Below are 27500 nucleotides of genomic sequence, written 5' to 3' on the forward strand. Positions count from 1 at the left end.
TCCTTTTGGTCGTCTATCACCTGATCCCATTTCATAACTTTACATTTACTGGTGTTGAACTCCAGTAGCCATTTCCCTGACCATGTCTGCAACCTGTTTAAGTCCTGTGTGTGTGTGTGTGTGTGTGTGTGTGTGTGTGTGTGTGTGTGTGTGTGTGTGTGTGTGTGTCCAAGGTGCACCAATCTGTTTACAGCGTCCTATTTTGTTCTTTGCTTATTGTTTACGCAGAGAGATCTTTCCGTGCAGAATTAAGCGTGAGAATGTATTTTGAGGAATTAGAGTTTAGCTGGAAATGTTCCCAGGCGCGTCAACACACGTGCGACCACACACCTGCAACCGCACCCGCCGACGGCCGAGCGGCCAGCACGCTCGACTCCTGATCCTGTGGTCCCGGGTTCGATCCCGGGCGCCGGCGAGAAACAATAGGCAGAGTTTCTTTCACTCTATGTCCCTGTTACCTAGCAGTAAATAGGTACCTGGGAGTTAGTCAGCTGTCACGGGCTGCTTCCTGGGGTGTGTGTGTGTGTGTCGTGTGGGGGAAAAAATACTAGTAGTAGTAGTAGAAACAGTTGATTGACAGTTGAGAGGCGGTCCGAAAGAGTAGATGCTCAATCCCCGTAAGCTCAACTAGGTGAATAAAACTAGGTGAATACACACACACACACACACACACACACACACACACACACACACACACACACACACATCCTCAACCCTCATGCTCTATCCTTTTCACATCATTCTCACTAACCCAAGTGTCCAACACCTATCCCGTGAATTATCCGTCAGCCGCACCTCTTAGGCTCGACGCAGAGTGTCCCAAGTCCCACCCAACAAACACTGTCCCAAGTCCCACCCAACACGCACTGTCCCAAGTCCCACTCAACGCGCACTGTCCCAATTCCTACTCAACGCACACTGTCCCATGGCTTCTGCCCCCCTGCTCTCCCCCCCCCCCACTCCAATATTAAGAGAGGAGATAATAATGAAAACGAAATAATCTGATACAATGGCGACCATTTGTAACATGGTGAAGAGGGAACGAGGGTGAGTAATTAAATGGCATTATATTACTAGTTGAGGCACCCGGCGGTGCCCGGGTGCCTCCGTACAAAAACACGCTGAGAATATACCTCGCAGGTGTATAGGTGTATACAACGCTGCTCATACAACATACAAGATGGAGGTGGAACTGAACAATGTATATATATATATATATATATATATATATATATATATATATATATATATATATATATATATATATATATATATATATATATTATTAAATATGACCGAAAAAGTAAGATTAATAATTCTAACACGAATTTTCTCAATCTTTCGTACATTTCTTTTCACTGTTGGAGGTAAATCAAAAATCAATTCTCCAAAATTCATTTTTATTTCTAGTCTGACGCGACACGAGCGCGTTTCGTAAAACTTATTACATTTTCAAAGACTTTAGTTCACAAATACACAACTGAATACAACTTACGCATCTCCGATTTTATATCTACATTTGAGTGAGGTGGAAGGGGTGATGTGGCATTAACACAAGACAGAACAAGAGGTGGCATTAATAGGGTATTAATTTCATCAACACAATACAGAACAAGAGGTGGTATTAATAGGGTATTAATTTCATCAACACAAGACAGAACACGAAACAATGGGTATTTGAATAGAAGTGTTTGTAGAAAGCCTATTGGTCCATATTTCTTGATGCTTCTATATTGGAGCGGAGTCTAGAGGTGGGTAGAATATAGTTGTGCAATAATTGGCTGTTGATTGCTGGTGTTGACTTCTTGATGTGTAGTGCCTCGCAAACGTCAAGCCGCCTGCTATCGCTGTATCTATCGATGATTTCTGTGTTGTTTACTAGGATTTCTCTGGCTATGGTTTGGTTGTGGGAAGAGATTATATGTTCCTTAATGGAGCCCTGTTGCTTATGCATCGTTAAACGCCTAGAAAGAGATGTTGTTGTCTTGCCTATATACTGGGTTTTTTGGAGCTTACAGTCCCCAAGAGGGCATTTGAAATCATAGACGACGTTAGTCTCTTTTAAAGCGTTCTGTTTTGTGTCTGGAGAGTTTCTCATGAGTAGGCTGGCCGTTTTTCTGGTTTTATAGTAAATCGTCAGTTGTATCCTCTGATTTTTGTCTGTAGGGATAACGTTTCTATTAACAATATCTTTCAGGACCCTTTCCTCCGTTTTATGAGCTGTGGAAAAGAAGTTCCTGTAAAATAGTCTAATAGGGGGTATAGGTGTTGTGTTAGTTGTCTCTTCAGAGGTTGCATGGCTTTTCACTTTCCTTCTTATGATGTCTTCGACGAAACCATTGGAGAAGCCGTTATTGACTAGGACCTGCCTTACCCTGCAGAGTTCTTCGTCGACTTGCTTCCATTCTGAGCTGTGGCTGAGAGCACGGTCGACATATGCGTTAAACGCATATGTCGACCGTTTCCCCTTCTTCTCTTCGCTCGTTTAGGGAATGTAAATTAAAATTTGTATAATCTCTCTCCTTAAGGAGGTTGTAAATGCCGGGGATTAACTTTACCTTCCTTCTCTGCGGGGACTTATAAGGACAGAGTTCAATAATGCAAGACTATAACATACAATAAGTGTCTGATCGACATTCTCTTGCACGTATTGCAAATAATTATTCATTGATTCTTTAGCTTAAATTCCAACTATGATGAATCTCAGGTCATCATTTTCAGATCACAGCTCACCTTTTTGTTGTCATTTTTGCCGTGATATTTTTGCGCGAGCCTTAGGCTTTCTAAGAATAGTGCTTTCCAGTCATAACTACCCTTCCTTCTTATATCGGGTCAAGATCCTTGAAGATGCCGACCAATCGACATCAAACAACACGTGTCAGTGATTCCTGTGGCGCCTGTGGAGTCGTAGGGCACAAAATGAATGACAACAATCGTAAATTAGTAAACGAGACTTAAAATAAAGCCTGGTATTCACTCCGTGGTTCCCACTCTTAATACCATTTACAAATTCAGACACGTCTAATTCAGATATCTGTTCCTGTTCTGTGCGTCGGTAGCCCTCCGTGTTGGGGGATTATACGAGGCGTTGGAGGATTATACGAGGCGTTGGGGGATTATACGAGGCGTTGGGGGATTATACGAGGCGTTGGGGGATTATACGAGGCCTTGGGGGATAATTTGAGGCGTTGGGGGATTATACGAGGTGTTGAGGAATTATACGAGGCGTTGGGGGATTATACGAGGCGTTGGGGGGATTATACGAGGCGTTGAGGGATTATTCGAGAGGTTGGAGGATTATTCTTGGCGTTAGGGGTTATTCGGGGCGTTGGGAGATTATACGAGGCGTTGGGGGATTATACGAGGCCTTTGGGGGATTATACGAGACCTTGGGGATTATACGAGGCCTTTTGGGGATTATACGAGGAGTTGGGGGATTATACGAGGCGTTCAGGGATTATACGAGGCGTTGGAAGGATTATGCGAGGCATTGGGGGTTTATACGAGGCGTTGAGGGATTATATGAGGCGTTGGGAGGATTATACGAGGCGTTGGGGGATTATACGAGGCGTTGGAGGATTATACGAGGCGTTGGGGGGATTACACGAGGCGTTGGGGGATTATACGAGGCGTTGGGGGATTATACAAGGCCTTGGGGGTTTATACGAGGCGTTGGGGGGATTTCACGAAGCGTTTGGGGATTATACGAGGCGTTCGGGGTATTATACGAGGCATTGAATGATTATACCAGGCGTTGGGAGATTATACAAGGCATAGGAGGATTATACGAGACGTTGGGGGGATTATACGAGGCGTTGGGGGGATTTCACGAAGCGTTGGGGAAATTATACGAGGCGTTGGGGGATTATACGAGGCCTTGGGGGATTATACAAGGCGTTAAAGAATTATACGAGGCGTTGGGGTGGATTATACAAGGCCTTGGGGGATTATACAAGGCGTTAAGGAATTATACGAGGCGTTGGGGGATTATACGAGGCGTTAAGGAATTATACGAGGCGTTGGGGTATTATACGAGGCGTTAAGGGATTATACGAGGCGTTGGGAGATTATACGAGGCATTGGGGGATTATACAAGGCGTTGGGAGGATTATACAAAGCGTTGGGATTATACGCGGTGTTGGGGGATTATAAGAAGTGTTGGTAGATAATACGATTAATTGGGGGATTATATTAATCAGGTGGGATTATACGAGTCGTGAGGGGATTATACATGAATATAAGACGTGATTCGTGAGGGATTACGAGCTATTCATGCCCGTGCCAACTCTTGGGTGGCTTAATCTTCATCAGTCAATCAGTATGAGGGAGGTGAGGCACCTTGTGAGGCACCTTGTGAGGCACCTTGTGAGGCACCTTGTGAGGCACCTTGTGAAGCACCTTGTGAGGTACCTTGTGAGGCATCTTGTGAGGCACCTTGTGAGGCCCCTTGTGAGGCACCTTGTGAGGCCCCTTGTGAGGCCCCTTGTGAGGCACCTTGTGAGGCACCTTGTGAGGCACCTTGTGAGGCACCTTGTGAGGCACCTTGTGAGGCACCTTGTGAGGCACCTTGTGAGGCACCTTGTGAGACACCTTGTGAGGCCCCTTGTGAGGCACCTTGTGAGACACCTTGTGAGGCCCCTTGTGAGGCACCTTGTGAAGCACCATGTGAGGCACCTTGTGAGGCACCTTGTGAGGCCCCTTGTGAGGCCCCTTGTGAGACACCTTGTGAAGCACCATGTGAGGCACCTTGTGAGGCACCTTGTGAGGCCCCTTGTGAGGCCCCTTGTGAGACACCTTGTGAGGCCCCTTGTGAGACACCTTGTGAGGCCCCTTGTGAGGCCCCTTGTGAGACACCTTGTGAGGCCCCTTGTGAGGCCCCTTGTGAGGCACCTTGTGAGGCCCCTTGTGAGGCACCTCGTGAGGCACCTTGTGAGGCACCTTGTGAGACACCTTGTGAGGCCCCTTGTGAGGCCCCTTGTGAGACACCTTGTGAGGCCCCTTGTGAGGCACCTCGTGAGGCACCTTGTGAGGCACCTTGTGAGACACCTTGTGAGGCCCCTTGTGAAGCACCTTGTGAGACACCTTGTGAGGCCCCTTGTGAGGCACCTTGTGAAGCACCATGTGAGGCACCTTGTGAGGCACCTTGTGAGGCCCCTTGTGAGGCCCCTTGTGAGACACCTTGTGAGGCCCCTTGTGAGACACCTTGTGAGGCCCCTTGTGAGGCCCCTTGTGAGACACCTTGTGAGGCCCCTTGTGAGGCCCCTTGTGAGGCACCTTGTGAGGCCCCTTGTGAGGCACCTTGTGAGGCACCTTGTGAGGCCCCTTGTGAGGCGCCTTGTGAGGCACCTTGTGAGGCCCCTTGTGAGGCACCTTGTGAGGCACCTTGTAAAGCCCCTTGTGAGACACCTTGTGAGGCACATTGTGAGGCCCCTTGTGAGACACCTTGTGAGGCACCTTGTGAGACACCTTGTGAGGCACCTTGTGAGGCCCCTTGTGAGACACCTTGTGAGGCACCTTGTGAGACACCTTGTGAGGCACCTTGTGAGGCACCTTGTGAAGTACCATGTGAGGCACCTTGTGAGGCACCTTGTGAGGCACCTTGTGAGGCACCTTGTGAGGCACCTTGTGAGACACCTTGTGAGGCACCTTGTGAGGCACCTTGTGAGGCCCCTTGTAAAGCCCCTTGTGAGACACCTTGTGAGGCACCTTGTGTGGCCCCTTGTGAGACACCTTGTGAGGCACCTTGTGAGGCCCCTTGTGAGGCACCTTGTGAGGCCCCTTGTGAGACACCTTGTGAGGCACCTTGTGAGGCCCCTTGTGAGACACCTTGTGAGGCCCCTTGTGAGACACCTTGTGAGGCCCCTTGTGAGGCACCTTGTGAGGCACCTTGTGAGGCACCTTGTGAGACACCTTGTGAGGCCCCTTGTGAGGCACCTTGTGAGGCCCCTTGTGAGACACCTTGTGAGGCCCCTTGTGAGGCACCTTGTGAGGCACCTTGTGAGACACCTTGTGAGGCACCTTGTGAGGTACCTTGTGAAGCACCATGTGAGGCCCCTTGTGAGGCCCCTTGTGAGACACCTTGTGAGGCACCTTGTGAGGCACCTTGTGAGGCCCCTTGTGAGGCACCTTGTGAGGCACCTTGTGAGGCACCTTGTGAGGCACCTTGTGAGGCCCCTTGTGAAGCACCATGTGAGGCCCCTTGTGAGGCCCCTTGTGAGACCCCTTGTGAGGCACCTTGTGAGGCACCTTGTGAGGCCCCTTGTGAGGCACCTTGTGAGGCACCTTGTGAGGCATCTTGTGAGGCGCCTTGTGAGGCCCCTTGTGAGGCACCTTGTGAGGCACCGTGTGAGGCGCCTTGTGAGGGACCTTGTGAGGCACCTTGTGAGGCACCTTGTGAGGCCCCTTGTGAGGCACCTTGTGAGGCACCTTGTGAGGCAGCTTGTGAGGCACCTTGTGAAGCACCTTGTGAGGCCCCTTGTGAGGCACCTTGTGAGGCCCCTTGTGAGGCACCTTGTGAGGCACCTTGTGAGGCACCTTGTGAGGCACCTTGTGAGGCACCTTGTGAGGCACCTTGTGAGGCCCCTTGTGAGGCACCTTGTGAGGCACCTTGTGAGGCACCTTGTGAGGCCCCTTGTGAGGCACCTTGCGAGGCACCTTGTGAGGCACCTTGTGAGGCACCTTGTGAGGCACCTTGTGAGGCCCCTTGTGAGGCACCTTGTGAGGCCCCTTGTGAGGCACCTTGTGAGGCACCTTGTGAGGCACCTTGTGAGGCCCCTTGTGAGGCACCTTGCGAGGCACCTTGCGAGGCATCTTGTGAGGCACCTTGTGAGGCACCTTGTGAGGCACCTTGTGAGGCACCTTGTGAGGCACCTTGTGAGGCACCTTGTGAGGCACCTTGTGAGGCAGGAGGGCTGCCTGCCAGCGCCTGTAGCCCCGGCGGACATCTAATACGTCACATTTTGAACGGTTTCGACCAGTTCGTTAAGAATAGTTTTTTATGTGTACAAATTCAATCACCGTAGTATCATTATCCTAATTCACTGTGGCGTGGGGCCAGGGAGCCAGGGTATATGTACTTGTTAGGCTTATATCGAGGTGCCCCTCCTGGGTGCCTATTTACTGCTAGGTGAACAGATGCATTAGGTGATAGGAAACGCGCCTGGTCGTTTCCGTACCGCCCGGGACTCGATCCCCGAATTTCCGATTATAAGTCCAGAACGAACCCGACTGTGCTACCGGGGGGGGGGGGGGGTTTCGGTTTCTGTGCATCGGCATAGAAACGATTAGGCAGAAACTTTTCTGGATAGACATTTAACAGCTGGATTATTTTAGGGATTGACATAGGTAGAGGACGGGCTGCTAATCTCGAGTCGTCCAGCACCGGAGTCCCAAATCCAAATCCTGTGAGATTATTCTCCTGACATAAATCGAAGCCAATTGTTAATCCCCTGTGTGAAGAGCTTCGGCTCTCAGAATCGTCCCGTTATAGAGACTTAGTCCACCATTGAATGGAGTCACGGGCAGTATATCCTCTTATCTTTTACGGTCTCTCTGAAACTAAGAGAAATATGTCGCTTCCCATCTCCCAGCAGCCTGTCATAATACACTTAGTCGCATCGCTTCTTGCTGATTGGTGTGATGTTTCAGGAAGTGATTTCCCAGGAGGAGTACCGGACACTCCATCATTTTACCATTCTTACAGACTACGAGTAATGAATTTTGAATTGAACTATCAGGGAAAAGAGCCAAGCCATTACGACTATATAGCACTTGGAAGGGGTCAGGATAAAAATTTTGGGATGGGTTGAGGGGGAAGGAATGGTGCCCAACCACTTAGACGGTCGGGGATTGAACGCCGACCTGCATGAAGCGTAACGAGTACAGAGAAAACGTTGAGTATTGGTTTGGAGAAACATTTAGTAATGGAAAATATAATTTACTATTCAATTATATGATAAATTCTCATCGTTATCATAATGTAAAAATTGTACAATATGTGTACATCAATAGTTCCAAAGAAAAGAGTACATTTACACTGATAATGTATTTCATAAAAGCATTACATTTGCAGACACTTGTGTTACAAGCGAACAAATGTAATACATTTAGTAGCAGGACGGGACGGTATTGTGACATTACGAGGGCGAATCTTATCAAAATATCCAGACAAAATAGGTATTGTAAAGCTTGGTATTTGTCAGCATTTTCAATATTTTATATTTGTTTTCTTTGCCGGATTTGCCAATAGGTAGTTCATCTGGTCGCTGGAACCATCCATACAGTTCATCTGGTCGCTGGAACCATCCATACAGTTCATCTGGTCGCTGGAACCATCCATACAGTTCATCTGGTCGCTGGAACCATCCATACAGTTCATCTGGTCGCTGGAACCATCCATACAGTTCATCTGGTCGCTGGAACCATCCATACAGTTCATCTGGTCGCTGGAACCATCCATACAGTTCATCTGGTCGCTGGAACCATCCATACAGTTCATCTGGTCGCTGGAACCATCCATACAGTTCATCTGGTCGCTGGAACCATCCATACAGTTCATCTGGTCGCTGGAACCATCCATACAGTTCATCTGGTCGCTGGAACCATCCATACAGTTCATCTGGTCGCTGGAACCATCCATACAGTTCATCTGGTCGCTGGAACCATCCATACAGTTCATCTGGTCGCTGGAACCATCCATACAGTTCATCTGGTCGCTGGAACCATCCATACAGTTCATCTGGTCGCTGGAACCATCCATACAGTTCATCTGGTCGCTGGAACCATCCATACAGTTCATCTGGTCGCTGGAACCATCCATACAGTTCATCTGGTCGCTGGAACCATCCATACAGTTCATCTGGTCGCTGGAACCATCCATACAGTTCATCTGGTCGCTGGAACCATCCATACAGTTCATCTGGTCGCTGGAACCATCCATACAGTTCATCTGGTCGCTGGAACCATCCATACAGTTCATCTGGTCGCTGGAACCATCCATACAGTTCATCTGGTCGCTGGAACCATCCATACAGTTCATCTGGTCGCTGGAACCATCCATACAGTTCATCTGGTCGCTGGAACCATCCATACAGTTCATCTGGTCGCTGGAACCATCCATACAGTTCATCTGGTCGCTGGAACCATCCATACAGTTCATCTGGTCGCTGGAACCATCCATACAGTTCATCTGGTCGCTGGAACCATACATACAGTTCATCTGGTCGCTGGAACCATCCATACAGTTCATCTGGTCGCTGGAACCATACATACAGTTCATCTGGTCGCTGGAACCATCCATACAGTTCATCTGGTCGCTGGAACCATCCATACAGTTCATCTGGTCGCTGGAACCATCCATACAGTTCATCTGGTCGCTGGAACCATCCATACAGTTCATCTGGTCGCTGGAACCATCCATACAGTTCATCTGGTCGCTGGAACCATCCATACAGTTCATCTGGTCGCTGGAACCATCCATACAGTTCATCTGGTCGCTGGAACCATCCATACAGTTCATCTGGTCGCTGGAACCATCCATACAGTTCATCTGGTCGCTGGAACCATCCATACAGTTCATCTGGTCGCTGGAACCATCCATACAGTTCATCTGGTCGCTGGAACCATCCATACAGTTCATCTGGTCGCTGGAACCATCCATACAGTTCATCTGGTCGCTGGAACCATCCATACAGTTCATCTGGTCGCTGGAACCATCCATACAGTTCATCTGGTCGCTGGAACCATCCATACAGTTCATCTGGTCGCTGGAACCATCCATACAGTTCATCTGGTCGCTGGAACCATCCATACAGTTCATCTGGTCGCTGGAACCATCCATACAGTTCATCTGGTCGCTGGAACCATCCATACAGTTCATCTGGTCGCTGGAACCATCCATACAGTTCATCTGGTCGCTGGAACCATCCATACAGTTCATCTGGTCGCTGGAACCATCCATACAGTTCATCTGGTCGCTGGAACCATCCATACAGTTCATCTGGTCGCTGGAACCATCCATACAGTTCATCTGGTCGCTGGAACCATCCATACAGTTCATCTGGTCGCTGGAACCATCCATACAGTTCATCTGGTCGCTGGAACCATCCATACAGTTCATCTGGTCGCTGGAACCATCCATACAGTTCATCTGGTCGCTGGAACCATACATACAGTTCATCTGGTCGCTGGAACCATACATACAGTTCATCTGGTCGCTGGAACCATCCATACAGTTCATCTGGTCGCTGGAACCATCCATACAGTTCATCTGGTCGCTGGAACCATACATACAGTTCATCTGGTCGCTGGAACCATACATACAGTTCATCTGGTCGCTGGAACCATACATACAGTTCATCTGGTCGCTGGAACCATACATACAGTTCATCTGGTCGCTGGAACCATCCATACAGTTCATCTGGTCGCTGGAACCATACATACAGTTCATCTGGTCGCTGGAACCATACATACAGTTCATCTGGTCGCTGGAACCATACATACAGTTCATCTGGTCGCTGGAACCATACATACAGTTCATCTGGTCGCTGGAACCATCCATACAGTTCATCTGGTCGCTGGAACCATACATACAGTTCATCTGGTCGCTGGAACCATACATACAGTTCATCTGGTCGCTGGAACCATCCATACAGTTCATCTCTCTAAACACTTGAAGCAACTCTCACATCCAACACATACGATTAATTCATCACACAGCTATCATATACACGTAAACATGGAAGCGATAACAACTCACTCTCAGATTTTGCTGTGTAAGTACAAAGTCAAGTTGGTTCATCGCGTTACGAACCCATTGTGTCGTCGTGAGGGGTTATCTTATCTTGAGGTTATCTTGAGATAATCTTGAGATGATTTCGGGGCTTAGTGTCCCCGCGGCCCGGTCCTCGACCAGGCCTCCACCCTCAGGAAGCAGCCCATTGCAGCTGTCTAACTCCCAGGTACCTATTTACTGCAAGGCAACAGGGCCATCAGGGTGAAAGAAACATTTTGCCTGTTTGTCTCCGCCTCCACCGGGGATCGAACCTGGAACTCAGGACTACGAATTCGAAGCGCTGTCCACCCAGCTGTCAGGCGTTATGGGTACGAAAAACATCATCTGTCTGATGTTAGTTAACATCCTGTCTCAGCATTTTGAAACATATCTAGAAATTTGATTGAGGTAAATAGCATTCTATAATTTGTTTACGATTTGCTGCAAATTAACATAAGAATTTGTCAATGATTTTATCCACGAATGAATGATTAGAGTTGAGGAGTGCAGTTGTTTAATTGTGAATAATCAACTGCTTCCGGTGAAAAGTAGCGTCTTTACCAATACCCCTTCATGAAAGTCCACTTTATGAAGGAATGTTCACTTATATATGTTGAGTCAATTCGCCTCCCGAGACGACCGTTAGTTTCTCCACCGGATAGTCAGCAGTTATACTGCCTTCTCCACTAAGGTTAAGGACCCACCAAGGTGTCCTCCGCCATATATTGTCTGGCATATATTTACAAACTAAATTTCTGCTGGTTAATTTTACTTTTAAGTATAATAGTATACTCAGCTAACCTGAGTGCCTCTTCTCTATCCCTCCAGACCCCGTTCCCATGATCCCCCTCTCCCCCGCGAACCAGCACCTCTAAACCCCTTCTCCATCAAATCCTGGTCCCCTTAAACACGCTCTCCCTCTCCATGGAGCTCCTCCCAGCCCTCTCAACCCCTCTCCCACCCACCCTCGCCAGGCAGACTATTGATGGCTTTATGAGCTCTAAGGTGTGTGTGTCTCGCGTTTCGATGTTTGTGGCTTCCCCAACAATAGACCCCCACATTAACGATCTCCTCCCCCACTCTCGAGAGGGGTTGGGGGGAGGGGCATCACCTCCGCCCCCCACCATTCCCCTTGCAACCCCCAGCAACCCCCAGTAACCCCCAGCAACCCCCAGCAACCCCCAGCAACCCCCAGTAACCCCCAGCAACCCCCAGCAACCCCCAGCAACCCCCAGCAACCCCCAGTAACCCCCAGCAACCCCCAGTAACCCCCAGCAACCCCCAGCAACCCCCAGTAACCCCCAGCAACCCCCAGCAACACCCAGCAACCCCCAGCAACCCACAGTAACCCCCAGCAACCCCCAGCAACCCCCAGCAACCCCCAGTAACCCCCAGCAACCCCCAGTAACCCCCAGCAACCCCCAGCAACCCCCAGCAACCCCCAGTAACCCCCTGCAACCCCCAGGAAACCCCCAGTAACCCCCTGCAACCCCCAGCAACCCCCATCATCGTCTTCCAGCGTTGCCTAAGGTTTCCATCAGCGAGTATAGTTGCTGTTTTCGATTTCCATGAGATTAAAATAGAAGTAAATTGACGTTAACTTAAGAGAGAGGATAGAATGGGCAAAAATGTAACAAAAATGTTCTTCAGGTCCAGTATACATGTTTTTCAGGTCCAGTATACATGTTCTTCAGGTCCAGTATACATGTTCTTCAGGTCCAGTATACATGCTCTTCAGGTCCAGTATACTTGTTCTTCAGGTCCAGTATACATGTTCTTCAGGTCCAGTATACATGTTCTTCAGGTCCAGTATACATGTTCTTCAGGTCCAGTATACATGTTCTTCAGGTCCAGTATACATGCTCTTCAGGTCCAGTATACATGTTCTTCAGGTCCAGTATACATGCTCTTCAGGTCCAGTATACATGTTCTTCAGGTCCAGTATACATGTTCTTCAGGTCCAGTATACATGTTCTTCATGTCCAATATACATGTTCTTCAGGTCCAGTATACGTGTTCTTCAGGTTCAGTATACATGTTCTTCAGGTCCAGTATACATGTTCTTCAGGTCCAGTATACATGTTCTTCAGGTCCAGTATACGTGTTCTTCAGGTCCAGTATACATGTTCTTCAGGTCCAGTATACATGTTCTTCAGGTCCAGTATATCATGCTGACAGTACTTGTTCACATGGTGCAAGCAAGCTGTCCACAATGGTCAGCTGGGGGAGACAAACTCTCCACAATGGTCAGCTGGGGGAGACAAACTCTCCACAATGGTCAGCTGGGGGAGACAAACTCTCCACAATGGTCAGCTGGTGGAGACAAACTCTCCACAATGGTCAGCTGGGGGAGACAAACTCTCCACAATGGTCAGCTGGTGGAGACAAACTCTCCACAATGGTCAGCTGGTGGAGACAAACTCTCCACAATGGTCAGCTGGGGGAGACAAACTCTCCACTATGGTCAGCTGGTGCAGACAAACTCTCCACAATGGTCAGCTGGTGGAGACAAACTCTCCACTATGGTCAGCTGGTGCAGACAAACTCTCCACTATGGTCAGCTGGTGGAGACAAACTCTCCACAATGGTCAGCTGGGGGAGACAAACTCTCCACTATGGTCAGCTGGTGCAGACAAACTCTCCACTATGGTCAGCTGGTGGAGACAAACTCTCCACAATGGTCAGCTGGTGGAGACAAACTCTCCACAATGGTCAGCTGGTGGAGACAAACTCTCCACAATGGTCAGCTGGTGGAGACAAACTCTCCACAATGGTCAGCTGGGGGAGACAAACTCTCCACAATGGTCAGCTGGTGCAGACAAACTCTCCACAATGGTCAGCTGGTGCAGACAAACACTCCACAATGGTCAGCTGGGGGAGACAAACTCTCCACAATGGTCAGCTGGTGGAGACAAACTCTCCACAATGGTCAGCTGGGGGAGACAAACTCTCCACAATGGTCAGCTGGTGGAGACAAACTCTCCACAATGGTCAGCTGGGGGAGACAAACTCTCCACAATGGTCAGCTGGGGGAGACAAACTCTCCACAATGGTCAGCTGGTGGAGACAAACTCTCCACAATGGTCAGCTGGGGGAGACAAACTCTCCACAATGGTCAGCTGGTGGAGACAAACTCTCCACAATGGTCAGCTGGGGGAGACAAACCCTCCACTATGGTCAGCAACAAAGAGGTCATTATGGCCAACTGGTGCCAGCAAACTGTCCAGGACAAGCAGGTAATACAAACTGTCCAGTATGGTCAGCTGGTACAAACAAGGACTATACCCAAAAGGTTCGGCTCCGTGAACATGTGGCAAAAGAACGCCAATGACGGTCAGTTGGTGCAAACAATGGCCGGTTGTCTGGGAAAACTTGGAGAAGAAAACTCGGGTTTGTTGTCCCTTTCACCGTCGACTTTCACTCCCAGAAAGTGACCGTCTGTGATAAAAAAAGAAAGTTTACCTTTCGTGCTTCATACGCTTCCCCACACCCTCTCTTTCTCTCTCTCTCTCTCTCTCTCTCTCTCTCTCTCTCTCTCTCTCTCTCTCTCTCTCTCTCTCTCTCTCTCTCTCTCTCTCTCTCTCTCTCTCTCTCTTTCTTTCTTTCTTTCTCTCTCCTTCGCTCGACGAAGACAAGAACTCGGTCGCAGAAAATCTGAGGAAAAATGCTCACGCTCGGCAATGAACTGGAAGAGAAGAAATGCCAGGAAGGAAGCCAGGTGGAAGTTGTGGCTGGGGTGAGCCTCCTACAGCACTTGTACCACACCACACAGCCCTTGTACCACACCACACAGCCCTTGTACCACACTACACAGCCCTTGTACCACACCACACAGCCCTTGTACCACACCACACAGCCCTTGTACCACACCACACAGCACTTGTACCACACCACACAGCCCTTGTACCACACCACACAGCCCTTGTCCCACACCACACAGCCCTTGTACCACACCACACAGCCCTTGTACCACACCACACAGCACTTGTACCACACCATACAGCCCTTGTACCACACCACACAGCACTTGTACCACACCACACAGCCCTTGTACCACACCACACAGCCCTTGTACCACACCACACAGTCCTTGTACCACACCACACAGTCCTTGTACCACACCACACAGCCCTTGTACCACACCACACAGCCCTTGTACCACACCACACAGCCCTTGTACCACACCACACAGCCCTTGTACCACACCACACAGCCCTTGTACCACATCACACAGTCCTTGTACCACACCACACAGCCCTTGTACCACACCACACAGTCCTTGTACCACACCACACAGCACTTGTACCACACCACACAGCCCTTGTACCACACCACACAGCCCTTGTACCACACCACACAGCCCTTGTACCACACCACACAGCCCTTGTACCACACCACACAGTCCTTGTACCACACCACACAGTCCTTGTACCACACCACACAGCCCTTGTACCACACCACACAGTCCTTGTACCACACCACACAGTCCTTGTACCACACCACACAGCCCTTGTACCACACCACACAGTCCTTGTACCACACCACACAGCCCTTGTACCACACCACACAGCCCTTGTACCACACCACACAGCCCTTGTACCACACCACACAGTCCTTGTACCACACCACACAGTCCTTGTACCACATCACACAGTCCTTGTACCACACCACACAGCCCTTGTACCATACCACACAGTCCTTGTACCACACCACACAGTCCTTGTACCACACCACACAGCCCTTGTACCACACCACACAGTCCTTGTACCACACCACACAGTCCTTGTACCACATCACACAGTCCTTGTACCACACCACACAGCCCTTGTACCACACCACACAGCCCTTGTACCATACCACACAGTATAAACACATATCCACATATATGTATGTAATATAAAGTATATATGGATATATAAAGTATATACACATAAACGTTGCTCTATTAAGATACACAAATTTATACGTAACTTAGAGTGAATTCATCCTCTATAGGGTCAGAGGTTGAGCATGACATCATGTACCATCAGTAGAGAGGGCAGGCCACATAGAGCGGTGAGGTATATAGAGCCTCTGCTTCGTTACCCTTTTATTGCTCTAATGCGGAAAATATCTTGGCACACGTCCACCTCCGCGCTCTACTGGAGCAAGAAATATAATCATTGCGGGTCGCGTTGTGGGTCGTGTTGTTGTATTGCGGGTTACATTGCGGGTCTGCTCTCGTCTGTCTCACGTGACCTCCGGGTCGCTGCCGCAGTTATTTTGCTCGTCAGCGACCATAATAGCTCCTGCCGGAGGGAGGCTGTGGGACACCTTTTATGGATCTCATAAAATGCCGCCAACTTCCCACGACGTGCTTGACAAGTGTTCCCACGTGACAGGTGCGGACCGACGTGCTTGACAAGTGTTCCCACGTGACAGGTGCGGACCGATGTGCTTGACAAGTGACACCACATGACCGACGTGGTTGACAAGTGACACCACGTGACCGACGTGGTTGACAAGTGACACCACGTGACCGACGTGCTTGACAAGTGACACCACGTGACCGACGTGCTTGACAAGTGACACCACGTGACCGACGTGCTTGACAAGTGACACCACATGACCGACGTGGTTGACAAGTGACACCACGTGACCGACGTGCTTGACAAGTGACACCACGTGACCGACGTGCTTGACAAGTGACACCACGTGACCGACGTGCTTGACAAGTGACACCACATGACCGGCGTGCTTGACAAGTGACACCACGTGACAGGTGCGGACCGACATGCTTGACACCACATGACCGACATGCTTGACAAGTGACCCCACATGACCGACATGCTTGACAAGTGACCCCACATGACCGACATACTTGACAAGTGACCCCACATGACCGACATGCTTGACAAGTGACACCACATGACCGACAAACTTGACAAGTGACCCCACATGACCGACATACTTGACAAGTGACCCCACATGACCGACATGCTTGACAAGTGACCCCACATGACCGACATGCTTGACAAGTGACCCCACATGACCGACATGCTTGACAAGTGACCCCACATGACCGACATGCTTGACAAGTGACACCACATGACCGACATACTTGACAAGTGACCCCACATGACCGACATACTTGACAAGTGACCCCACATGACCGACATGCTTGACAAGTGACCCCACATGAACGACATGCTTGACAAGTGACCCCACATGACCGACATGCTTGACAAGTGACCCCACATGACCGACATGCTTGACAAGTGACCCCACATGACCGACATGCTTGACAAGTGACCCCACATGACCGACATGCTTGACAAGTGACCCCACATGACCGACATGCTTGACAAGTGACCCCACATGACCGACATGTTTGACAAGTGACACGACAGGACTGACATGCACCGCACATTGGTGGAGGTTGTCGCAAGGAATGGAATTTGATGCTGAGTAAAACTTAGCTTATATTGTTCCAGAGTCAGGTGACATATATCTGGCAGTGAGTGTGTTTGTATGTACCTGGGAGGGAGCCATCTATTGTACCTGGGAGTTAGACGAAGGGAGCCATCTATTGTACCTGAGAGTTAGACGAAGGGACCCATCTATTGTACCTGAGAGTTAGACGAAGGGACCCATCTATTGTACCTGGGAGTTAGACGAAGGGACCCATCTATTGTACCTGGGAGTTAGACGAAGGGACCCATCTATTGTACCTGAGAGTTAGACGAAGGGACCCATCTATTGTACCTGGGAGTTAGACGAAGGGACCCATCTATTGTACCTGGGAGTTAGGCGAAGGGACCCATCTATTGTACCTGGGAGTTAGACGAAGGGACCCATCTATTGTACCTGGGAGTTAGACGAAGGGACCCATCTATTGTACCTGGGAGTTAGACGAAGGGAGCCATCTATTGTACCTGGGAGTTAGACGAAGGGAGCCATCTATTGTACCTGAGAGTTAGACGAAGGGACCCATCTATTGTACCTGGGAGTTAGACGAAGGGACCCATCTATTGTACCTGGGAGTTAGACGAAGGGACCCATCTATTGTACCTGGGAGTTAGACGAAGGGAACCATCTATTGTACCTGGGAGTTAGACGAAGGGAGCCATCTATTGTACCTAAGAGTTAGACGAAGGGAGCCATCTATTGTACCTGAGAGTTAGACGAAGGGAGCCATCTATTGTACCTGGGAGTTAGACGAAGGGAACCATCTATTGTACCTGGGAGTTAGACGAAGGGAGCCATCTATTGTACCTGAGAGTTAGACGAAGGGAGCCATCTATTGTACCTGAGAGTTAGACGAAGGGACCCATCTATTGTACCTGGGAGTTAGACGAAGGGAGCCATCTATTGTACCTGAGAGTTAGACGAAGGGAGCCATCTATTGTACCTGAGAGTTAGACGAAGGGACCCATCTATTATACCTGAGAGTTAGACGAAGGGAGCCATCTATTGTACCTGGGAGATAGACGAAGGGAGCCATCTATTGTACCTGGGAGTTAGACGAAGGGAGCCATCTATTGTACCTGGGAGTTAGACGAAGGGACCCATCTATTGTACCTGGGAGTTAGACGAAGGGACCCATCTATTGTACCTGGGAGTTAGACGAAGGGAGCCATCTATTGTACCTGGGAGTTAGACGAAGGGAGCCATCTATTGTACCTGGGAGTTAGACGAAGGGAGCCATCTATTGTACCTGGGAGTTAGACGAAGGGAACCATCTATTGTACCTGGGAGTTAGACGAAGGGAGCCATCTATTGTACCTGGGAGTTAGACGAAGGGACCCATCTATTGTACCTGGGAGTTAGACGAAGGGAACCATCTATTGTACCTGGGAGTTAGACGAAGGGAGCCATCTATTGTACCTGGGAGTTAGACGAAGGGAACCATCTATTGTACCTGGGAGTTAGACGAAGGGAACCATCTATTGTACCTGGGAGTTAGGCGAAGGGACCCATCTATTGTACCTGGGAGTTAGACGAAGGGACCCATCTATTGTACCTGGGAGTTAGACGAAGGGAGCCATCTATTGTACCTGGGAGTTAGACGAAGGGAACCATCTATTGTACCTGGGAGTTAGACGAAGGGAGCCATCTATTGTACCTGAGAGTTAGACGAAGGGAGCCATCTATTGTACCTGAGAGTTAGACGAAGGGACCCATCTATTGTACCTGGGAGTTAGACGAAGGGAGCCATCTATTGTACCTGAGAGTTAGACGAAGGGAGCCATCTATTGTACCTGAGAGTTAGACGAAGGGACCCATCTATTATACCTGAGAGTTAGACGAAGGGAGCCATCTATTGTACCTGGGAGATAGACGAAGGGAGCCATCTATTGTACCTGGGAGTTAGACGAAGGGAGCCATCTATTGTACCTGGGAGTTAGACGAAGGGAGCCATCTATTGTACCTGGGAGTTAGACGAAGGGACCCATCTATTGTACCTGGGAGTTAGACGAAGGGAGCCATCTATTGTACCTGGGAGTTAGACGAAGGGAGCCATCTATTGTACCTGGGAGTTAGACGAAGGGAGCCATCTATTGTACCTGGGAGTTAGACGAAGGGAACCATCTATTGTACCTGGGAGTTAGACGAAGGGAGCCATCTATTGTACCTGGGAGTTAGACGAAGGGACCCATCTATTGTACCTGGGAGTTAGACGAAGGGAACCATCTATTGTACCTGGGAGTTAGACGAAGGGAGCCATCTATTGTACCTGGGAGTTAGACGAAGGGAACCATCTATTGTACCTGGGAGTTAGACGAAGGGAACCATCTATTGTACCTGGGAGTTAGGCGAAGGGACCCATCTATTGTACCTGGGAGTTAGACGAAGGGACCCATCTATTGTACCTGGGAGTTAGACGAAGGGACCCATCTATTGTACCTGGGAGTTAGACGAAGGGAACCATCTATTGTACCTGGGAGTTAGACGAAGGGAGCCATCTATTGTACCTGGGAGTTAGACGAAGGGAACCATCTATTGTACCTGGGAGTTAGACGAAGGGAGCCATCTATTGTACCTGAGAGTTAGACGAAGGGAGCCATCTATTGTACCTGAGAGTTAGACGAAGGGAGCCATCTATTGTACCTGGGAGTTAGACGAAGGGAACCATCTATTGTACCTGGGAGTTAGACGAAGGGAGCCATCTATTGTACCTGAGAGTTAGACGAAGGGAGCCATCTATTGTACCTGAGAGTTAGACGAAGGGACCCATCTATTGTACCTGGGAGTTAGACGAAGGGAGCCATCTATTGTACCTGAGAGTTAGACGAAGGGAGCCATCTATTGTACCTGAGAGTTAGACGAAGGGACCCATCTATTATACCTGAGAGTTAGACGAAGGGAGCCATCTATTGTACCTGGGAGATAGACGAAGGGAGCCATCTATTGTACCTGGGAGTTAGACGAAGGGAGCCATCTATTGTACCTGGGAGTTAGACGAAGGGACCCATCTATTGTACCTGGGAGTTAGACGAAGGGAGCCATCTATTGTACCTGGGAGTTAGACGAAGGGAGCCATCTATTGTACCTGGGAGTTAGACGAAGGGAGCCATCTATTGTACCTGGGAGTTAGACGAAGGGAGCCATCTATTGTACCTGGGAGTTAGACGAAGGGAACCATCTATTGTACCTGGGAGTTAGACGAAGGGAGCCATCTATTGTACCTGGGAGTTAGACGAAGGGACCCATCTATTGTACCTGGGAGTTAGACGAAGGGAACCATCTATTGTACCTGGGAGTTAGACGAAGGGAGCCATCTATTGTACCTGGGAGTTAGACGAAGGGAACCATCTATTGTACCTGGGAGTTAGACGAAGGGAACCATCTATTGTACCTGGGAGTTAGACGAAGGGAGCCATCTATTGTACCTGGGAGTTAGACGAAGGGAACCATCTATTGTACCTGGGAGTTAGACGAAGGGAGCCATCTATTGTACCTATGAGTTAGACGAAGGGACCCATCTATTGTACCTGGGAGTTAGACGAAGGGACCCATCTATTGTACCTGGGAGTTAGACGAAGGGACCCATCTATTGTACCTGGGAGTTAGACGGAACGACCCATCTATTGTACCTATGAGTTAGACGGAACGACCCATCTATTGTACCTATGAGTTAGACGGAACGACCCATCTATTGTACCTATAAGTTGGACGGAACGACCCATCTATTGTACCTATGAGTTGGCCTTCAATGATGCATATACAGACGATGAGTCACAATACCGTGGCTGAATATATGATGACGAAACCTCACACCAGAAGATGAGGAGACGACGACGTTTCGGTCCGTCCTGGACCATCAACTTGATAATGGTCCAGGATGGACCGAAACGTCGTCGTCTCCTCATCTTCAATGAAGCATTCCATTACAACGATACAAATTTACAACTTGCCATAAATTTATATATTTATCAATAATTATAACAACCAAAAATAAAATGTGTTGCAAACTTTTATTTTTAATGACTATGCATTACATCGTCAGTTTTATGAATAATAATATTAATTAGAGAAATATATTATAATAAATTACGTTATATTATACAACATCAGAGCTGCACCAGGTAGCCAGTCAACAGTACGTCTCCTTATGTCTCCCAACATCAACTTACTGGGTAACATAATTGAGGTGGGATCACTGGATTGTTTCCAGCGTAGGTTATACATGTATATGAGCTTGGGAGGATATAAATCAGAGCTGCCTCGTATGGACCAATAGGCTCTCTGCAGTTTCCTTCATTCTTAGGTTATAACTAGATTTATTGAAGACAACGTCAATCTCACCTTCTTAAATGATTGCATGTATAAGAAAGTTCATTATTTGAACACACATTAATATGAAATAGACGTATGGTCAGAGTGTGATATATATATATATATATATATATATATATATATATATATATATATATATATATATATATATATATATATATATATATATATATATATATGTATATATATATATTGTGACGGTAACGCGTTGGTGTTCGGCTGTTCAAAAGCTCAAAAGCTAGGGGTATGGCCTCGTCACATATAGAAAAAAAAATAGAAAATCTGGAACTTCGTCTGTGGTAAGGTAAGGAGAAGACACACAAAACACAAGTAAATTTTAACAATGAAATTTTAATTACGTTAAAGAAAGCAAAACATGAATAAAATGGACATACAAATTCGTATAATAAAATCAATCAAAGTAATAAGAATAAACAAATGGCAAAATGAAAAGTTACGTTAAGACAAATGAACAAATAACAAGAGTATGATAAACAAGTAAGTAGGTGCCGGAATATTGGCTTCAAGCTATCACTTCTCTTAGTACACGTAAGCCTGGGGCTTTAGTCTACCAACGAGACGTGTTAACTTGTCGAAAGCACGGGATATTCTGAAGACTGAGGTCGTGGCGGCCCCAGACATCAAGTAGTATGGTGGGTGGAGTGCAGTTGCAGCTAGACCCGCGGCCAATCAGCGATGAGCCGGCGACAAGACAGGTAGTTTGGCGGTTTGAGGTGGAGCAGGTGTTCCTGGCTGCATACGTTTTGCGCTCTGGCAAACCTTGCTGGTGTTGTCGTTGTTGGATTTTTCTTCCATACTTGTTTTATATAGATGTTTATATCGACGTCTTTTGGAGGGAAGAGCAGGCTCAATCTCTTGAAGGAGATTATCGTCACAATATATATATATATATATTTTACGTCTAATAGTAAATTCTATCATAGAATTATTAAACAATTGTATATGTGTCCTTGTGCAGATCCTGTGGTTCTTCTAGACCAGGTAAGTCACGCCGCCAGGGACCACTACACTGTTCTTCATCTCCACAGGTAAGTGGCGCAGTGTTGTATAGGACCTGCCACTCCCGGTGAGTGGAGACGGACAGGGCCCAGGCCTTGGACATTGTTGGCAACCTGCAAATAGTCTCACGCTCTAGGTCCTGTCGAGCATAAGAGTTATTAAATATTAAACAGGACAAGACGTCCTGTTTAATGTTTAATAACAAGACAGGACAGTTGATTAAACAGGACGTCTAGCATGGCCTGCAGCGTAGACCACTGTTGTGTGAGACGGAAGAGGCATTGTTTGAAGCAGTTTTGTGTCACTGATTCTAAATGGACAGGAGAAATTGACGACGGCGTGGGAATTTCCTCAATGAAGGAGTTCGATGATGTCATCAGTGACCAACGAGGGCGTGACATGACGTGAGTAAAAGCTCTGTGATTGGTGGAAGACGTCACTTGCAAGTGTGAGGTCGGAGAGGTCACACGCAGCTCGTCGCTACACAGAGAAAGGCACAGTTCTAGTGTCTTGGTGAAGAAAGTACCGTGAACTGTGACAGAGACAAGTTCTGGCAGGCAGAAGAGGGCGGTTACGGTGTCAGCCTCGAGGTATTAGGAGCGACAATAAGACACAAGTGAGGGCGAGTGGGCCTCGTAAACTTAGTTGTAAACCTTAAAGAAGTTTGTCGTATGTGAGGACCCGGTGACAGGTGAACCACGGTGGGCGCCTGTGTCTGAACCTCACACTCAAGTCAGGAAAGGAAAAATTCGACAGTGGCAGTCGAGAGAAGATTTATGGGCGACCTGTAAGATGGTAAAATCTGGCGCCATCTTGTTTTCTAGAGACACGCGACATGGCAAAGTTTTGCGCTAAGTCTTTGGTTTGTTGTGTACAGTGAAAAGTGCTCAGTGATTTATAGTGATGCTTAGAGACCTTAATTAGTCATGTATATAGTGATTATGAAGTAATAATTGAGAATTGAGAGATAATAACATCATAGAGGCGAGAGCGACGTATGCTCACTCGGTGGTGGTTGGTGCTCAACTGATTGAGCCTGACTGTGGGAAGGAGGAATTGAATGTGGCCTCGCCCGGAAGCGGGGAAGTCCACTTCGCAGTTGGCGGGGACTGCCAGATACCGCCAGCAGAGACGTGTGGAGACGTTATAAAAGAGCTTTATTGAAGTAATTTTCTAGTTATTTGTGGTGGAAAATTATTTTTGTTATGTGTAGAATTGTGGAAGTTGAGAAGAGTTCTGAGAAGAGTTAATGGTTCAACTGCTGACCTATAAGAGAATTATTCGCTAGGGGGCTGGAGATTTACCTGATTAAAAGGAGGATTAATCCGCAGTTGATCCACATGGATCGTTGGACATCTTTGATTGGTTGTTTGAAGATTCCATTATAATTGTATATAGGTGACACAGTGAATGAAGATGAGTGTTTACTTGTTCTTATATATATGTATATTAAGGTTTGATGTTGATGATAATTACATGATCCACGGCCGGCAAGATTACTCAAGACGAGAGCAGCATCTTAGTGGGAGGATCCAAGGATGAATAACGATTGTGGAAGCAGTGATTCATAGAACTGTTATTATACCATGCTCTGAGATCATTGTTTCATTATTTATTGAATGAGTTATGTATGTTCATGGTTGTTAATGATTACAATGAGCAGAAGTTTGTAGTACTGGAGTAGGGAATTAGTTGTGTTAGCTTGATATTTATATGTATGTGCTAAGATACTCCAAGTTATTGTGTGATTGACGTTGATGAGCCAGTTGTCTTGACGACGTGGGGAGAGTTGGGGACCTCGTCCGAGGCTCCGTTTGTTATTTATTGTTCCTTGTTTGTAGTTAATGTTTGTTAGAAGACTTTGTTTCCGCTTGTTCCCTGTGAGGGCCTTATTGGGGGAAAGAGCGTTGATGATCTCTCGCTTCTGGTAACGATGAGAGATTACTGGGGGACTCATGAGTGAGAACACCTGAGTAACGTGAGGGAAGAGTGAGTCACTTGTAGCTCAGTTTGGAGTGTGAGTACGTGAGTAACCTGTGAGTAACTGAGCCAGTAGTTCCCATCCTGGAGGCGTGATGCTTCTTCCCCATAGTTTGATGTCCGTCAGGGTGGTTACCCATTGAGTTTGGTGGCAGAGTTGTGGTGTCAGAGGAGGTGGCAGTATGGTGGGTGTCTGCTAGTTTGTTTATTAATTATCAACATCTGAATAGTGTGGAAATTTAGGGAAGGAGGAGCTGGAACAGGGAAGATCAAGTGGGCACCAATCATGACCTGATCCCCCCTATTAATCCAGCAGTAATTGGGGATTGGCGGGACGTGTCACCTTCCTCTACTGTCACCTTCCTCTACCGTCACCTTTCTCTACCGTCACCTTCCTCTACCGTCACCTTCCTCTACCGTCACCCTCCTCTACCGTCACCCTCCTCTATCGTCACCCTCCTCTACCGTCACCCTCCTCTACCGTCACCTTCCTCTACCGTCACCCTCCTCTACCGTCACCTTCCTCTACCGTCACCTTCCTCTACCGTCACCTTCCTCTACCGTCACCTTCCTCTACCGTCACCTTCCTCTACCGTCACCCTCCTCTACCGTCACCTTCCTCTACCGTCACCTTCCTCTACCGTCACCTTCCTCTACCGTCACCCTCCTCTACCGTCACCCTCCTCTACCGTCACCTTCCTCTACCGTCACCCTCCTCTACCGTCACCTTCCTTTACCGTCACCCTCCTCTACTGTCACCCTCCTCTACCGTCACCCTCCTCTATCGTCACCCTCCTCTACCGTCACCCTCCTCTACCGTCACCTTCCTCTACCGTCACCTTCCTCTACCGTCACCCTCCTCTACCGTCACCTTCCTCTACCGTCACCTTCCTCTACCCTCACCTTCCGGTAGATCTATACTTAACTATCCACCACTGTGGATAGTTAGAAGTGCTGAGAACTATACCAGACTATCCCCCACCTGGCCCAGAGATAAAATTTGCTCCAAACAATCCCACTGGGACTCGACTCCATTTATACCTATCCTAAGTTATCTTTGGAATAACTAAGTCCTAATTCATCTCAGGACAACCTCACCCACTACCCTGCACCTCTGTCATTCGAGTGAGTCTTCAGAAAGGTACACTATCAAAGGCTTTGCTGAAGTGAAATGTATCGCATTTCTATCTACTGTCAGCTGCTCATAATATAGAGAAGAAAGATATTTTTTTCCCAACGGCGAGACCTTTGTAAAACCATGTTGTGAATATCTGATTAAACTTATGGTTTCCAAGCAGTAAACGGAAAGTTTTTGCAATTATCTATTGTATTTATTTTGCAATGGACGTTTAGTTAATTGTCAGATAGTTTGGTGCTGGTGATCTGTCTCCTCAATCTTGGAAAACGGGACCACGTTTGCAACCCTCCATGATTCGGTACTCTATTCGGTTTTGTTGATGTATACAGTATGGAAGACAAGGGATAAGCTCGTCTCAACGTTCTTTAAGGACTCTGGGAAACATTTCGTCTTATTCTGCAGGGTTGCTGGGCATTAAGCAAATAAAGAATATTTGTTTATTAACTTCCTCTCTGGTTACAACTAATCTAAACAGGGAAGCAAATCTAATCAGATTTGCCACCATATTTCCAATCTAGTTTTCTTGTTATATTTTCTAAGCATACATTTATATAATTTGGATCAATTTTTTTGGCGAATATATGGTACAAATACAGACTCTGCCACTAATGCAGAAACTACCTCTGCCACCATTTAAACATTCCATGTCAACACTCCATAATCTCCGCTACTTTACAGAAACAGCATCTGCCATATCATAAACTAGATTTATTCCTCCAAGGAGTGCTGGACCAACCGTGCTGTGGTGGGTATGTGGGCCTGCGTGCCGCTCCAAGCAACAGCCTGGTGGACCAAACTCTCACAAGTCAAGCCTGGCCTCTGGCCGGGCTTGGGGAGTAGAAGAACTCCCAGAACCCCATCAACCAGGTGTCAACCAGGTATCATAACTACTGAAAAATATCTGCCATTAGTGCAAAAAAAAAAAAAATGCCACCACCACCAACAGCAACCACTTAGGCTGGACGGTAGAGTGACGGTCTCGCTTCATGCAGGTCGGCGTTCAATCCCCGGCCATCCAAAAGTGGTTGGGCACCATTCCTTGCCCCCCTTCCCTCTCCCTCCCTTTCCAAAATCCTTATCCTGACCCCTTCGAAGTCCTATATAATCATAATAGCTTGGCGCTTTCCCCTGATAATTCTCTCCTTCTGCCACCACCGGAAGAAACAAATACCACTGCCAACACCACTGCCAACACCACTGCCACCACCACTGCCACCACCACTGCCAACACCACTGCCACCACCACTGCCACCACCACCATTGCATAACTGTGACCATATTATGACGAAGATCAAACAGACTTCGTAATGGGTTTGAAACCAATTGATCACGACTGACATTTATAAACCTCTATTATTAGGCACCCCGGGAAGAGCAATGGTATATTGCCTCGTGTTTTGGCGCTATATGTATATACTCTTTTTTTATGGATGCCTTTAGCTGCCTTTTTTGGTATATATTTCAAACTTTCAATTCGTACGTGCATTCTGATTGGAATCTGAGTAAATTGTTGAACCAGTTGTATACTGTACCGAGTAAAGATTATGTTCTAATTTATCTATCTCTAGTGACAGTTATGTGAGCTGTTGGAACAAAAGCGCTTTTGTGTTACGGTGTCAGGGGGAAAATATCTCAACACTTGACATAGAAATCTGTTCACAATTAATTAAATACCTTAGTGGCAGGTATTTATAGTCATATCTATAGACCTCTAGTGGCATTTTGCTAAATTTATTAAAAAAAATTATTTTGTATTTGAGAGATATTTGTCTTTTGTTAACATTTAACAATGTTTAAATTGTGTTGATTCAA

General features: G+C 47.7%; 1 protein-coding gene across 1 annotated transcript; it reads right to left on the reverse strand.

Moving 5' to 3' along the window:
* Window positions 1-16096: 16096 nt before the first annotated feature.
* LOC138371859 (uncharacterized) lies at window positions 16097-16546 on the reverse strand. Its single transcript, XM_069336896.1, has one exon. The coding sequence runs from the start codon at window positions 16544-16546 to the stop codon at window positions 16097-16099; it is 450 nt and encodes a 149-aa protein (XP_069192997.1).
* Between the last annotated feature and the right edge of the window lie 10954 nt (window positions 16547-27500).

This window comes from Procambarus clarkii, chromosome 4 (assembly GCF_040958095.1).
Source record: "Procambarus clarkii isolate CNS0578487 chromosome 4, FALCON_Pclarkii_2.0, whole genome shotgun sequence".
In the NCBI taxonomy this organism is placed as follows: domain Eukaryota; kingdom Metazoa; phylum Arthropoda; class Malacostraca; order Decapoda; family Cambaridae; genus Procambarus; species Procambarus clarkii.

What these genes read in the sequence shown, in the direction of transcription:
- LOC138371859 (XM_069336896.1), bottom strand. Translation starts at nt 16,546, where the DNA reads ATGTCGGTCCGCACCTGTCACGTGGTGTCACTTGTCAAGCACGCCGGT.